The 16,744-nt window shown below is 29.6% G+C and overlaps 3 protein-coding genes and 1 long non-coding RNA gene across 13 annotated transcripts; 2 read left to right on the forward strand and 2 right to left on the reverse strand.

The window, feature by feature from the left end:
- The first annotated feature begins 130 nt into the window (after nt 1–130).
- On the forward strand, nt 131–4,045 carry LOC122532974 (NEDD4-binding protein 1-like). Of its 7 annotated transcripts, none has more exons than XM_043662240.1 (7): nt 416–645; nt 866–1,125; nt 1,202–1,608; nt 1,674–2,649; nt 2,735–2,947; nt 3,057–3,286; nt 3,358–4,045. In XM_043662240.1, the coding sequence occupies exons 2-6, from the start codon at nt 986–988 to the stop codon at nt 3,259–3,261; spliced, it is 1,941 nt and encodes a 646-aa protein (XP_043518175.1). In that variant the 5' UTR covers nt 416–645; nt 866–985; the 3' UTR covers nt 3,262–3,286; nt 3,358–4,045. The 7 variants fall into 7 exon arrangements, with proteins under 7 accessions (XP_043518172.1, XP_043518173.1, XP_043518175.1 ...); XM_043662235.1 differs by adding an exon at nt 731–764 and having other exon boundaries at nt 417–645; nt 3,057–4,045; XM_043662237.1 differs by lacking the exon at nt 416–645 and adding an exon at nt 131–176 and having other exon boundaries at nt 3,057–4,045.
- LOC122532972 (DNA excision repair protein ERCC-6-like) lies at nt 3,844–9,044 on the reverse strand. Of its 4 annotated transcripts, XM_043662221.1 has the most exons (17): nt 8,893–9,044; nt 8,615–8,747; nt 8,109–8,341; nt 7,562–8,040; nt 7,421–7,483; nt 7,221–7,350; nt 6,996–7,148; nt 6,799–6,926; nt 6,582–6,736; nt 6,195–6,509; nt 5,933–6,127; nt 5,712–5,861; nt 5,529–5,639; nt 5,226–5,429; nt 4,351–5,149; nt 4,068–4,257; nt 3,844–3,957 (listed from the first exon to the last, which is right to left on the reverse strand). In XM_043662221.1, exons 1-16 carry the CDS (start codon nt 8,907–8,909, stop codon nt 4,079–4,081), a joined length of 3,444 nt encoding a protein of 1,147 aa, XP_043518156.1. In that variant the 5' UTR covers nt 8,910–9,044; the 3' UTR covers nt 3,844–3,957; nt 4,068–4,078. The 4 variants fall into 4 exon arrangements, with proteins under 4 accessions (XP_043518156.1, XP_043518159.1, XP_043518155.1 ...); XM_043662224.1 differs by lacking the exon at nt 3,844–3,957 and having other exon boundaries at nt 4,063–4,257; nt 4,355–5,149; XM_043662220.1 differs by lacking the exon at nt 3,844–3,957 and having other exon boundaries at nt 4,063–4,257.
- On the forward strand, nt 8,343–9,249 carry LOC122532978. The gene is made up of 2 exons (XR_006307622.1): nt 8,343–8,453; nt 9,015–9,249. It is a non-coding gene; the product is annotated as an uncharacterized LOC122532978 (long non-coding RNA).
- Nucleotides 9,180–16,530, reverse strand: LOC122532976 (putative phospholipase B-like lamina ancestor). The gene is made up of 7 exons (XM_043662242.1): nt 16,219–16,530; nt 13,215–13,474; nt 11,505–11,654; nt 11,071–11,317; nt 10,602–10,849; nt 10,140–10,377; nt 9,180–10,058 (listed from the first exon to the last, which is right to left on the reverse strand). Exons 2-7 carry the CDS (start codon nt 13,322–13,324, stop codon nt 9,408–9,410), a joined length of 1,644 nt encoding a protein of 547 aa, XP_043518177.1. The 5' UTR covers nt 13,325–13,474; nt 16,219–16,530; the 3' UTR covers nt 9,180–9,407.
- Nucleotides 16,531–16,744: the final 214 nt, after the last annotated feature.

Below are 16,744 nucleotides of genomic sequence, written 5' to 3' on the forward strand. Positions count from 1 at the left end.
ATCCTCTTTCCGCGTTATACGCTCATCGCATTTATGATTGGTCGCTGCTATCGCGGTTCAACTTAAACCGCTGTATACGAGCTAATGGTAGATTGACAAAGTGATTGAAAATTTTGACTTTTTTTTTCCTCCTTAGGTTTTCTTTGCACATTTTTCTATCTTTTCATCTTTTGACAGTAAGTAATTAAATGTAGCATTGCATATTTGAATATCTGTAATTAATGTTTCTAAAATATATATGCGTGATAATATTTATGTAAATACATTTAATTTATAATGTTTCGCGATTCATGTTTAGTTATCTATTTTTCGAATAAACACGTTCTATAATGCAGTAATTACGCTTATATTTTTATTTACAAGCTTCTTTTCTTTTTTGTTTAATATATTGTTCATAAAATATGAGATAAAATTATATTCATTATAAAATTATATTCAATATAGTGCCATGTGAAGAACTGTACATATTGCGTTGTTGCGATATTAGGTGCGATTATTAAATTCAGATCAAAGGAATAAAATAACATATATTATATATGTAACTGAGTATGAGCAAGGAAATTCCATGTTTAAATTTTGGTGTTGTGCTTTCGTAATATTTTCGGATTAATTTATGAAGTAGAGAGGTTAAGTAATGACAGAAAGGTACATACATATCTAACATGTGATTTTCTTGTATGTGTACGCAAAAAGTTTTGTGATAATCGTATGAAATTGAATATATTCACAGGTGTTGATTTATTTTGCATTCAGTGTACAATATTGTAATTATTAGTCGTAAATGACAAATTTATTAAAATTATTAATTTAAAAAAAAATTTAATTTATAAATAAAAAATTACTGTTTTATGAATTATTATTGCAGATTGATGAAGCAATGAAAACTCTTTCTCATATCTTTCAAAGAGCGAAACATTTATGTGTTTGTTTTATAAAGTATGAACATTAATTTATTAAAATAATATACGAAGAAAAAAGTTAAAAAATGAATCCAAATGACTCTATAATTATATGCGAAGCAACTCCAAAGTCAAAGAAGAGAAAGGCATCTTCTAAAATAAAAAATGTGCAAAAAAGTACGAAACAAACATTTTATGAAAGTCCACTGAAATATATTCAATTCAGGTAATAAATTAAAATGCAAATGTGATTTATGTAATATGAATATAACATCTAACTTTTATCTGTTTGATAATTATAGTAACAAGAGAAGAAGACAAACGCAAAAAAGATTAGTTAGTAATACTAATCAAGTCTCTAACAATAAAAAAGATCTTTTTCTCTTTGGAAAGGAGTCCTTACAAGACAGCATTATTATTTTAAGCGATAATGAAAGTGAATCAAATAACAAAGGAAATGAAATTAAGTCCAACCAGGAAACAAAATCGAGAAAGAGATTTTTAGATCTGTCAATAGATGATGAACAAATTTCTGTTTGTGATTCAAATGAAACTGTAAATCAAAAGAAAAATGTGACAGAAAAATCTCTAAGAAAGAAAAAGAAAATAGGCATTACTGCATTATCAGAAAATAATTTTACTTGTCCTGCAATATCTGATACAATAGATTTGGAAGTTACAACTCTTGATTTAGATGATGAAAACATAGGTAAAAGACACGTTTATTATAAAATGATTATCACAAATATATTATTGCAATTTAATTTTTCATAGCTCCAGTATCATCAAATTCTGTGAATCAAGTATCAGATGATATTGTTGTGGTGTGGTCATCTACAAAGACTGTCCCATCATCTGCAAACACTGTTCTGGCATCTACAAAAATTGTTCCAATATCTACGAAAGCTGGTTCACTACCTACAAAAACTGTCCCAGTATCTATAAGAACTATTCCAACACAAACTATTCCAGTATCCACAAAAACTGCTTCAGCATCTACAGAAACTATTTCAGCATCTACAAAGACAATTTCAATATCTACAGAAACTGTTTCAACATCTACAAAAATTCTATCGCCTGCAGAAACTCTTGCATCTGTAAATCAATCAAAAGTGGAAACTATAGATCAGGAGAAGAATGATAGAATTTTTATGATAGATAATTCACCAAACCTAAAAAATCTTAATTGCTTGCAATATAATGAAAATACATTGTGCATTGAAGATATTGGAAAGAATGATGAAAAAGACAAAGGTTTAAAAGAAAAAAACACTGTTTTACCTTTCAGCAAACGTGGAATGAAACTTCCTAAAGCTCAGAATATAAGCAAAAATATTCTAATGAGAAAACCAAAGGCAACTCAAAGACTAAGGAATTTTAGACAAGTGTCAAACTATACTACATCTACTATGTGTACTACATATAACACAATTAGTACATCTAATACATCTAGTACATCTAGTACATCTAGTACATCTAGTACATCTAGCACATCTAGCACAACTACTGTGTCTAGCATACCTTTACCTAGTGCACCTTTTCCTACACCTTCAATACCTTCAATATATAATATGCAAACTGCATATGAATATTTTAACTTATATGGTTCATCTAATTCTGGATTTCAAACTAATTTTAAATCTGGCTTTGAATTAACTTATCCTCAGTTATCTACAGTTGGATCATCTGCATATCAGCTACCTAATAAGCTCCGAGAAATAGTTATTGATGGCAACAATATAGCTATGTCGTATGATAATTTTGATTTTTAAGAGACCATATATATTTTATTTGCGTATTATAATTATATGAATAGTAAAAATTTCGTTTTCTAGGTATCGAACTAATAAAATATTTGCGGAGGAAGGAATCAAGATAGTTGTAGAGTATTTCCAAAAGAGGGGTCATACTGTAAAAGTATTCGTACCTCATTATAGAAGATCACCTGCAAATCATCCATTACTTGAAAAGTTACATACAGATGGAATAGTAATTTTTACACCAAGTCGTTTCATCGGTGGTAAACGAATAACTCCTTATGATGATCGGTAAATTGTTTTCCTTCTTAATCATTGCGAGAATGTTTTTATAAAGTAGTATTATATATTTATGTTATTCTGCAACATTTTATAAAATGGTATTCTTTATCATTTTCAGATATATATTGGAATATGCAACAATGTGTGGGGGTGTTGTAGTTTCTTTAGATCAATACAGAGATTTATATCTGGAAAAACCAGAATGGCGCGATACAATCGAAAAGAGATTATTAACTCCAACATTTGTAGGAAATTATGTTATGTTCCCTGAAGATCCTCTAGGGAGAGGTGGTCCTACGCTTGAAGAATTTCTAAGATACTGAATATAAAAAGTAGGAAGGAGACAATGTAAATAATTAATTTTATTTATGCAGATAAATTTTTGAAATTTCTTTTATTTTATTTTTTTTATTATATAGCACAAATATTTTTGGTAAGGAGCATACACTCATTATAAGAATATAAATATGTACAGCCATATATATTTATTATTTACACGAGTATACAAAACATTTTCGATAAAAAATATTATCATAAAAATTTATATAACATTTAATTTTAACGATTACTTAATAATAAATTACAGTACAAAATATTATATAGTAATATGAAAAATAATTGATTAATTTAATCAACAAAAGAAAGCAGCATTTTTTTATCATAAGAATGTTTATATTTGTTGATTATTTTCCAATAATTCATCTGTTATATGTAAAGTGCCTAAATAAAAGTTCATATAATGAGATAAAATTATCGTACGCTTAAGAACAATAAAATGGAAAAGAAGATTTTTGTTTCTAAACGATTAAAATAATATTTCTGTATTTAATATACAAAATAGTATACAAAATAATTTAAATAACAAATAATTATGTAAACAATATTTTATACACAACTAAAAAAGTAGAAATATGTGAATATGAAAAAAATTGTTTGAATTCTTAAAAAAATATGTATTTCATAATTGTTCATTGTGTTCTACTTACTTATATTTAGTATTAAACAAAGCGTTATTTTTTTAAACATAAAGAGATTCATTTGTTTACAATCTTTAATTGGAAAATTCAAAATTTAATGAATAAAATCACTTATAAATTTACTGACTAAGACTAAATGTTAATTGCAATATATATATATAAATTAGTTCTTTGGTGATATAGACTCCCACATGGGTTTCCAACACCATTTACGAGATTTACGAATACTGTCCATATTTTCTTGCGCTGTTTCACGTGCTAATCGTTGCATTGGGTTTTTATCATCAGAACTATATCCTGAATTTGATAATACTGCTTCGTGTTGAAAAGCAGAAGTTACATCTGGAAAAGAATGTTTTATACATTTTGTCACTATTTTATATAAGAAATCATATATAGAAGAAAACTTTAAAAAAGAAAAAAGAAAACAATTACTTGCTTTGGCGAATAACTTCTCTAAGACGTACTGATCATCTTCAATTAAATTAAGTTCTGTTGAGGAACGTTCAAGACGTCGTCCAATTAAATGTGAGACACGTTCGCCTTCAAAAATAGCCGAAGTAATATGCTCTTCTGATCGTGAACTTTTTTTTTTTCTTTTTCTGGAATGTGTTTTATTTATTTTTGACGATGTATCTTTATTCGTATTGTACGAAACTGTTTCGTTACTTTTATTTAAACCTTCAGATATATTAGGCTCACTAGGTAGATGTTGTATGATAGCTTCATTTGAAGTTTCATCTATCTTAGTATTAGAATTTAATTTATTTGTTAATATATGATCTTTACTTTCAGAAGAAGGTGTATCATTTCTTTTATGAAAATTACCGTCGTTTTTAACATTTTGTTTTGTTATATTATTTATATATATTTGATTATTGTCTTTTAAAACATCTTGGTCGATATTGTTATTATGGCAATTTGAAAGACAATGACTCTCTGAAGCATTCACTATTTGTACTATAGGTGTAGAGTTTGAGGTATTCTGACTTATATTTTTACTAAGCGTAGCTGCTAGTTTCCGCATTTTTTCAATTTTATTAGTTGAAAATTTGACAGGCGAAGCGACTAATTTAGACTTCCGGAATAATTGATCAGTCTCATTAGAATTATCAATGGATTCATTAAAATTAAAAAGTTCAACTAAATCGGAAGTTCTAAATAATCTACGTTGACTTGGATCTTCTAAAACTTTATTTGCAAGAAGTATTTTAAAAATTTGTCTGTGATACATCTAAAACGAAACAAGATATGATATCATTGTAAATATTACAAAATATTCAGAGAAAAAGAAAAACTTAAAATTTCACCTTTTCTTCAATAGTACCAGCAGTGATAAGTCTATAAATAGTGACTTTTTTATTTTGTCCAATTCTCCATGCACGAGCTCTTGCTTGAGCATCAATTGCTGGATTCCAATCTGGATCATAAATAACCACTCGATTTGCTCCAGTCAAATTAACACCCAAACCTCCAACACGCGTAGTTAATAAAAAAACAAAATATGATGGATCCTGTATAAAATATAAGAAAATTTAAAATATTAATAAAATTTCTCTATATATACATATATATATAAATACCTTTCTCTATATATACATATATATAAATACCTTGTTGAACAAGCGAATTGTTTCTTGTCGCTGTGACATAGAAGTAATTCCATCCATTCTTAAATAAGAGTATTCTTCGCTTTGTACTAAAGATTCTAAAACATGCATCATCTGCAAATCAAACTTTGTTATGTATTTTTACATATTTATATATTTTTATAAACAATTATATAACTTATTTACTTGTCTTCCTTGAGTAAAGAGTAGTACCCTATGTCCTTGTTTTTTCCAAATTTTGAGAAGAGATCGAACCACGATCATTTTGCCGGAGCGTTTCCAATATCCAAATTTTTCCAGTGCTTCATTTGATACATCAATATCCTCGTCTGAATCCTAAATTCACAAATCTAATTAAATACAATGAATGAACAACGGTGCTGTAGAATATAAAATTATGAACTTACAACTGGACTCGTATAAAGAAACAAATCAGGATGATTACATATTTTCCTGAGAGCTGACAATGCTACAAGAAGGCGAGCTTTATATCTTCTACTTTCTGAATGATTTTTTTCATGCAAAATGAAACTAACATCTGCAGAACGTAAATATTCTTTGTATAATTTTTTTTGTTCTTCCGTTAAACTGCAAAATAATATCTAAGAAAAATATGAATTAAAATACGAAATAACGAATTATTATGAAATACTGCAATATGATACGGACCTGTTCATTCTTTTCTGGTAGATTAAGATGATGTTGTACATCATTTTTTGTTCTTCGGAGCATATACGGCGTAATAGCATCTCTAAGCATTGTAGCAACTTGAAGCGCAATGGCTTCTTGTAGGGGAGAAGCATTTGTATATCCTCCGCGAGTTATAGGAGTTGCGCAATGCTCTAAAAATGCAGGCAAAGTGCCTAACTTCCCAGGTAGAATAAAGTCAAATAGGGACCATAGTTCTTTTAAGGAGTTTTGCATGGGACTACCAGTTAACAGAAGTCGGTGTGGTGTAGAGAATTGTTTTACTGCTTTGCTAATCTACAACGATAACATTATAATCATTCTCATATATAATTATGAAAATATCATAGAGTAAAAGTAACGAACTACCTTTGCCTGTGGATTTCTTATTTTATGACCTTCATCGAGTATGACATAATGCCATTGATTGGCTAGAAGTAAGTCTTTGTGTATGAGCATACCAGAATAAGAAGTAATTAGTACACCATCAGATTTTAAAGAGTGCATCAAATACTCTAAATTACCTGTGGATATTTATTAAAAATGTGAAAGTAATAAAATTAATAATGGATAATTTTATTTTTACCGTTATAAGTTCCACATTGATGTAGAATAACTACTCTTAAAATAGGCCACCATTCGTGAAAATGCTTCACCCATTGTTCCATTAGAGTAGCTGGACAAACAACTATAGTTGGTCCTAAACCTCTAAATCTGTGAATAAGTAATAATTAATTCAACAAATAGTTGTAAATAATTAATAACCAATGGAAAAATATTTACCTTCCACCATCAGATAGTAATTCACTACAATCTAAACCTGCAAGAAATGCAATTACTTGAACAGTTTTTCCCAATCCCATTTCATCACCTAGTAATCCACCTAAACCACGAAGATGCAATTCCCACAACCATTGTACAGACACTCTTTGATATCTAAAAAAAATCAATCATATTTATTTATATACACACAGTACATATATAAAAATTACTCATGATTATTCGTACTTATATAATTTTTTCCATATGCATTGTGGAACTTTAAATAAATTATCTACTTTGTGCAATGATTCATCCTTTGGATAACCACTTTTCTGCACCCTTTCTCTATAGATTGCTTCATTTCCATCATCCAAAACTAAAAATCATATAATTCTCTATTAATGAGTATGACAAATTATAATAATTTTAAAATAAATCATGGTTACCTCTTTTTGTACGAATGAATCTGTTAAGAGATTTCCTTTTCTTAGATGATCTCCTTTCATTTTCTATAAAATTAAAAAAAATATATACTTTATGAAGAAATAAAGAAATATTGAATTGTAACAGTTAATGACAATATTTACCTGATTCAATTTGTTCATCACTTGGTACATATTCACTTTCAGAATCACTGGTTACATCTACAGTTTTAATGTTTGTTGCATTTTTAGTCAATGTTTCTTTAATATTATCTTTGGAAGCATTACAGAGAATTAATTCATTGCTGGAATGTTCGATCTCTTTGATAGAATTTTCAACTTGATCAGATTTTCTATTTTCTGTTTCATAATTGATATCGTTCTTCTTATTTAAATTTTTTGATTGACCAAATTCAGGAACCAATTTTCTTTTGTTAGCTTTGATTTTTGTTTTCTCTTCTGTTATTTTAAGTTCTTTAGAGCTAGTATTTGAAAGTTTTAATTTTTTAATTGACGTTACATGATGATTTTTATGCTCAGGTACCTTTGAATCTTTTTTCAACTGTTTTTTTTGTTTAGCAAGTTCAGCCTGTTGTCGAAGGTACTTTTCAAGATCAAGTAAATGTGAAGTTTTATTAAATGTTCTAAAAAAGAAATATTAAATTTAGTTACTATTATTTTCACTTATGATTATTCTATTAATGCTATTTACCCCTTAGTTTTTAACAAATCAGACTGTTTTTCAATTGCCTGAAATGGTGTAATTTCTCCAGTTTGAACTTGTTTTTTCAATTCTGTTTGTTCTGAACAATCTATAGTATCAGTTTTATTATAATTGTTTATTTTTTTGGCATTATTTTTTGTTTCTACATTCAATTTCACAAGATTCTCAATTTGTTTCGACGCTTCATAAAGAATGCTCTCCTCACTTCTTATGGATAAAACCTAATAACATTTCTTCATTACTAACAGTGTAATAAAAATCAATTAAATGTCACATTACTTATTGTATATACTGCATTCATGGTGCACATTCAACTTTTCAAACATTATAATTGTAAGTAACATATGACATAAATCACAAAAGAAAGAAAGTAGGAAAGAAACGAGAGACAAGATATTTAAAAAAATATTTGTACATTATCATTGATTGAAGATAGAATTAATATTGTTTCTCGAAAAAGATAAGTCGAACGAAATAAATTTGTTTAATTCAACCTTCTTTGTTAAACTGCCATCATTCTCGTTCGCGTGTATGCCGCTTAATCTTTCATTATCAAATATTTGTCCTTGATTATTACTCTCCATCATTGCGATGATCGAATGATATTTTGATATGTTGCAATGCGGTCTAAAAGATAAACAATAGCCAAGAAGTAGGAAGAAATTGAGAAAATGCCCAACTTTAAGAACTACATTTTAATTAATCTTAAATTATATTCCAAGATTTCGCTGACAAAATAACTAATAATAACAAATAAATTTTGCCATTTTACTTTGAATAACGTCGCATTTACTGCAAACAGATATACCTGTCATTGTTTACCACAGACCGGCATAATGTCGTTTCGTATAAATATCGTTAGATGGCACCATTAAAGTTATTTTTTTTTTGTAGCGGCGCGTGTTTTCCTTTCTACCGAGTGGACCAGCGGAAATGTCGATAAAAAGAAAAGAAGGAGGAAAGCAAAGAAAACGGCGGCAAAAATATGAGAAACTCAAATTTTCAATTTGAATTTTTAACACTGTGATAAGGATTCTGGCGTTATAATGTAATAAAGCGTTATGTTTTCATTTTATTTTATTTCTTAAAATTTCACCATAGGCGGCTAACATACGAGCCAGCTACAAAATGTTAAAGTATTATTATTAAAAATTTTATCTAAATAGAATAAGAATCAAATTGCGAGGAATTTATGGGAAATTATTATTTTCTTGAGAGAGAAAGATTCAGAAAATTAAAAGAAAAAAATATAAATTTAAAAGTAAAGTAAAATTTGAATAAGTTCAATTAGGTCCAAACCCATCTTGGAGTAACGCTTTCAAATTCGAAAGTGTCCGGGTGTCCGACGTGCGAAATATTGGGGAAACTTTTCGACCATTTGAATGGTGTTCGCAATTGCGATGTGGGTGGTCCAGAAATGGCTTCGAAACTTTCGAGACCGTATACGCTGGTCGCTAATATTTTTGTATCTATGACACCATATGGTATTGGCACATCTTCCAGATCTCCACGATACGTCAATTCCTGCAATTGATCTGTTTTTGAATTCTGTTTTTCGGTAGTGCAACCATCCTGGCTGCATCCACGCATCACATTTTGAAGCTGTTCAAACGTAGTGATATTCTCTTGTAGATGCGTCAAACGAGTTTTCAAGAAATTCATATCCTTCTTGGCAGGTCGTATAATGTTTTTGATGTTTTGAGAATTCGATATACCAACATACGATATGAAACCGGTTTTTTTGAACTCCTCAGTGTAATTCATAGCAACAGTGATGCTTGGTAGCTGTTCTATTAATAATACAGTCATGGAACGTGGTTCAAAGCTGATCCATTGTAATGCAGAAGCACCACCGTTTTGATGCGACATAGTATTAAACCAAGATTGACTGTTTGTTGCTAATCGATTTGCTGCCATTAATCTTGCGGTTAGCATCACCTAGTATTTATTATTATTGCTTAATTATTCTTTGTATATAAGACAAAATATATGTAAATAAATTTAATAATCAATTCATACATAATCTGGATATAAAACGCTCCATTCATTCCGATTCGTTGTTAGTAGAGGTGTTCCAGTAATAACCATTTCATGATTTTCTCCATTTATTAAATAGAACTCATCTCGGGACGATAATGCCCCGGGATAGGATGACATCACGATTGATCGACTTGGAATCAATGCATCAGTTTTTGTCATAGGTAATACATGATAGCCAAATGTATATTTTTTTAGAAGTCTTAACATGTGAGTGTATCTACAAAAAAAAAAGAAGATTTCTAATTGATTTGTATAAATTACTATTGTTTAATAAATTTCATACATTATTTATATAATATATAAGTTATTAAATAATTTGTTCAAATGATTATACCCACGTTAATTATCCTTGCTGCATAAAAATGCAAAACTTATATCAATTTATGTTTGAAAGTCTTAAACAGATTGATTAATGTAAAAACTAGATAATGATTCACTTACGGTGCTAACGTATGTTGTGTAATCGCAATTAGAGGTTCCGAATTATCCCTTGGAAATGATTTAAAGTGGATCATAGAACTTACTAGGGAGTTGGAAATATTGAATACTTGTTGAAAACCAGATAAGTCGGAAGCCAAGGCAAGCCAAAGGAAATCTTCCGATTCCAATGACACCGACACACGGCTCCGACGTACAGCAAATTTCCAACCAGCTTCCAATCCATCTAGTTGAGTGTAAAATAATCGTACCTAAACAAACAAACAAAAATCAATTTTATTAATGTATTTTTTTACATTTACTGTAAAAGATACATCAATGTATATGTAATACTGTGCTAATTATAATTCACCCGAAATTAATTAACAATTAATTAACAATTAATTAATAAAACGAGTGTCATTTAGATATGCTGTTCCTTTTTACAATTACTAAAATGACTTGTTATTAAAACAATGAGAAAGTTGTGTACCATATGCCAAAAAGGATCACTAGACTCTTTTGATTCAGCACGTTCACGAATGACGGCAGTGTTGTCTCGAAGATATCGCATTAATTTTCGGCATTCGACAGGTTTCGCTTCGCATTCTGGCTTTATAGTGTTAAACCAATGGTGGTGAATTAATTGCCAAGTGAGGCTACCTTCCAACAATCCGGCAGCGTAAGCTTGTACAGTATCTGGATAATTTGATGAAGTTTCTATTTCAATATAGGACCATCTGCAAAATTATTTTAAAATTATTATACCCATAGAGGGTAGAAATATTATATCATATTTGATAACATTGTTCTAATGTAATACAACATTTTATTATAAACATTACATTACATTTGTCTAGTGAGAGGGATTTTTTAATTATCTCTTTACTATTAATTTTATTTGTTGAATAAATGTGATTGACCTACCCATGCTCGAAAATTTCAGTTTTATAATAGGCTCGAGCTACATGCAATGGAACGGCGTTTAGATCATTGCCTTGGCCCCAAAAGTCAATGCGATATCCTCTTTTATGGTTCCATAATACGGTGGCTGAATAGATTCCATCTTGTTCGACACTATTAGCACACAATAATACATAGTTAAGAAAGATTAACTGATGCACATATATATGTAATAAATCTATATGTCTATCAATTGACGGTGAGATAGATTATAGTTGTAACTTCTATAACTAAGAATTATTGTCGGTAATTGATTATGAAAAAATTTTGATCATTTTTCAGAGAAGATCCATCTCACCGATTTCAATGATTTTTGGATATGTGTAGAAATCAACCATTATTTGAATAATGTTGGATACAATTTGGATATGTGCACAAATCAACCATTATTTGAATAATGTTGGATACAATTTTTATTCAGAAAAAAATATCTACTTTCATTGCAAATCTTGAGAATTTTTGACTTTTTAAAAAATCTCGATCAGAATACAAATATTTTCCTTCATGCTTTATCTATATTTTCTGAACTTTTCAAAAATCTTAATTAAAGCTGACATATTAATTAATTTGTTAGCAACGAGGCGATTTCGAGATTGTTCGAGGGCAGATAGCCCGATTGTTACTTAATTATGGTTTGTGACCGAACTGAGTCCGCAATAAACTTGGGAAATACCAGCAAATGTTTAGGAAAATATAATAAAGATCTTTTTAAGCAAGTGGCAAGGGTAACAATCCTTCTGACAAGAGGAACCTAAATCTTCTGCGTTTAGTCGCTCAGCACTTACCCCTAGAACAATCGAGCTAAAGAGATCGAAAGTTTCACAGAATCTGCTCCCTAACGATTTCTAACAAATTAAATAACAAAAATATTACAAAATAATGAAAAGAAAAATTTAAAAATTTAGAAAGCTATAAGAATAAGTAGCCTCGTATATGATGTAAGTTTCATATATTTTACATAAGTTTTATTTTAAGCATTCATGCGGACCACACGCAAAATGATAACGACCGATGTAAATAGCAATGATAATTGCATTTCAAAGTAAAATAACTTTCATTATCTGCCTGACGAAATTGTAGTTTGCCGTTCGTGCACGCGGCGAACGAGATAAGCCGCGTATCAAGTACCCGAAAGCATTGACACTTCGGAAGCACACGCACCAGCCGTGCTGTGATAGCGACAAGCGTGAATTTGAGATGTCAGACGTCGCGTTACTCGATCCTATGTCGCGATCGGTCTCGCAGTCCGTCACCATCGAAATGCTGATGCTTCTGTTCTATATATTATTATATTACTGTACTTGGATACCGTACATACACGTGTCAATCATAATCAGAGTTATCAGAAAAACGTTGATCCCCCATATGGGAACTCTTCTTTTTTTGATGAAAGACCCACTGTGTGCGTTATTTATTGAAATTATATTTGCAACGTAACTTCCGACATTTGATTTATAATAATCGAAATGAAATGATCTGCTGTATTAATGTATTATTAGCACATGAATTATATCATAACATTTGTATTTGCTAATATTTTTATAGTCATACATGATTTCTCAAAATTACTGTTGCATTTTATATTTTTTTCCATAGCAAGTCTTATAACTTTCATTTCCTTATTATTTCTTATGAATATAGTATGGTGAATATATAATAAATTAATGAACTTACTGTCCGAATTCACCGAGAATTATGGCCCCGACGCCTAGCAAAGCTACGGCGATCAGAATGTATGTAGAGATGCGTGTCTGCAGCCAGGAGGCTCCTACTACCTTCAGCATGGCTCATCGGTAAGCTATACACCTTGGTTACAAAAAGAAAGCTGAAAAGCACGAATTTCACGTTCTCAACCCATCGATTACAAAAGCCTGCTTTTCGGCTTTCCCCGACGTTTCAATAGCTGCCAATTCGGCGCGCTTGTTCCGTGGTTACTGAAACAATTCAATAGTTTCAATCAAAATTATCATTAAGAAAGAGACACTCGACAATTTGATTATTAATTTTTATAGAAAGTGGGAATTATTATATTATTAAAAATATATTAGACATTGTTCTAAGCAACGCCATTGCAAACTCTTTAAATCTGTATTTAGAATTTAATAATTAGGATTAGAAGAAGATTTTCCTGCATTGTAACATTAAAAAAGCAGTCCACAATCTCATTGCAGTGTTGCTTGAAGCTTGCAGTTTAGTTACTTTATGATCTTGTCTATCTGAATATTGTAGAAAGGTGGAAAACTCTCGTAGGGTTATTTATGACTAGACCATTTGAGATACAATAGCCTGTAGAAAAATACTGTCTTGTCTTGGATAAATAACTTATATCTATATACCTTCAGAACAAAAAAGAACGAATGATCTAACAAAAAAAGAACGAAGAAAATTGCGAAATGTACATGAAGGTTAAAGCCTAAGTTTGTCTGCGGCTTTTACGTCGATATTTACAATTAGACACATTTAGTTTCGTTAATTATCGTTCATGTATTCATTTATCGATACATTACGCAACTGTAAAATACTTATCTGTAAATGTTAATGGGCTTTAGTAATTTATTGCTAAGCATGGCGTTAGATTTTTAAAAATTACATCACGTTATAAATGTTTATAAATATGCATTAAGCATTATATATAGGTACATGATATAAAACACATCTATGTGAAAATGTTAATATCCATGACATAACATTAAATTTTATTTTAATGTTAAAAATTTCTTTTTATAATTAAATTAGAAAAGAAGCAAATCAACTGGATTTACTATTTGTATGCAAGTTGGAAAGTTTATTCTCTTTTCTCTGAATATAAATTACTTTTTATTATTTTAACTGGAGCACAATTGTTTTCTAACAGAACAATTCCTTTTTTTACAATTCATTTATATCTCTTTGCATGCTGCTGTTAATAATACTAATAACACAACGATAGCAAACTCATCTTTTATTCAAAAAATTGCTTCTATTTTTTTATAGTCTCAGAAATATTTCAGAATGTACAACGATATTTATGTATATATGATATGATAGCATACATAAATTACAAAGAATTGTTTAAATAATTCTTCTGCAAATAAAAAAAATGATAAAAGTTAATGAAGATCATACTTTGTTTAATTTATGTGTGTCATTAAACTTAAATTTTTATAAAAACCGTTTGGATTTAAGTTTTCATCAAATAAAACAATCACAAAAATATTAATTTTTTTGCCAATTTAAATTAAAAATTTGGTAATCTGTTTGAAGATAAAAAATACAATTTTACATTACACGTTGTACTTTATAATATTTAATATTATGTTTCTTATCTATCTCTCTCGTTTTTAAACCTTATATCATAATCGAATTGCAAACAAATGGGTGCGCCGGTTGGAAAAATCTACTACTCTAGATATGTATCATTTTGCGCAACTGCTTAATCTACAATGATCTACATATTTTTTTTTTGAAAGTATAAATTTCAAGATAGATATCAAGCTCAACGATTGAAATTAGAAATTATAAATATACTCGCTCTATAATCATTATAATTCGTACATAGAAACGTATGAATCGCGCTACGTAATTATGTGAAGTTATGATGCAGAAAAATTCTGTACTTAATCGTGAGAGAATTAAATTGGTATTAGAGAAATAGAGAAATAACTATTTTTCAAGTACTTATCAAATTTTCTGATTAATTATAAAGAATAATAATTAAATATAAAAAATATAAATTACAAGAACTAAATTAAGAAATACAATATATGAATACTGTCAATTCGAACCAAATCAATGTACAGAGTCATAATTTCTTCGATCTCCTTATCATTTGTCAATTATCAATCATGAGTCATCACTGCATATTTCATGAGACTAACTTGCAATTATTGATCGACCTGAATAAATATACACTGCATCAAAAATATTATAATATTAATTTTTATAATTAATTCCTTTAAAATCACTTTACAGTCAATAAAAATTTATATCTTTAAGTTATTATATTTCACACAGATGCACTAGTCTATTTTTATTTAAAGAATTTTATAATAAACTCAGAAATACAAGTTGTAACAGATTTCTTGATAACAGTTATGCATTCTTTGAACTTCAAACAGAAAGCAATATAGTATACAAAATAATAAAAAAAAATTATATTACTAAAATACATTATCAAATAATTATAAGAAATATTTGAATATAAATTAGTAAATTTTTATATTTAAACTTATATGTAGCTTTTAAAAAATATCTTGTATCATAATAATAAATAATTCGCATTTTCACTTAAAAAAAAAAAAATGATAAATTTATCTCCGATAAAGAAGGCGAGATTTATAAAAAATGAATTAGGTTCTTAGCAAAATGAAATAAGATTCATAGTGCCGCACGGCACGCAGACGCGAGCGCGGCAAACGAGTCGTAACCACGTGAACAGGAATTCACGGCAACGCGCTCCAAAAAATTAAAAGTAGAAGATTCCGGAAATGAATAAATATAGAAGGCAGTATTCTTCGTAGAAAGATTTTACACGATGAGATATAATAATATTGAAAAACGCGAACACTTCTATGAATTGCAAACAATCCATCGATCGGCCGTCTTGGAATATTTGTATCCGGTGTACGCGCGTGAGCTACACACGCTTCTATGCATGCCTCTTTCTTTCCTCCCATGAATTCTTCGTTCGATTACTCACCGAGAATAATGGAGTAGAATCTGAATTGAAGCGCGTCGAACACGGGTAAAAAATCGGTCATTCGTACGGAGATTACATTCCTTTGGAGTACTTTTGTTGCCACGGCTGTGTGACGTGGACTAGCTGTTCCAATACCCAAAGTCCAAGCGCGAACACTCGCTGCTTCTCGACTGTCACGGCAACCCGTCAACTAGAATGCCGAGTAGTTGCATGTTCCCTTTCCACCTTTCACAAGCCAACCGACGCGACGCGACGCGACGCAGTGTCGAGCGTCGACGGCCTTTTCTATATTGTTGCCACTGCTGGATCACGTTCCCGTGGCACCCTACACATGCGTTGATATGCTCCGTTATAAATTCTCTTTATTATTAAGCTTCTGTATCTTGGCGCCATTCCTAAACAAAATGATTGGTATAAAATGTTTGATAATGATATATGTAAGATATATATAACAATGAACATGTAAGATCTTGATTTTAGATGTCTGTATTAACAAATTATTTAATATATTCATATTTTCATTTAA

This window comes from Frieseomelitta varia, unplaced genomic scaffold (genome assembly GCF_011392965.1).
Source record: "Frieseomelitta varia isolate USP_RPSP 00005682 unplaced genomic scaffold, Fvar_1.2 scaffold_485, whole genome shotgun sequence".
Lineage (NCBI taxonomy): Eukaryota > Metazoa > Arthropoda > Insecta > Hymenoptera > Apidae > Frieseomelitta > Frieseomelitta varia.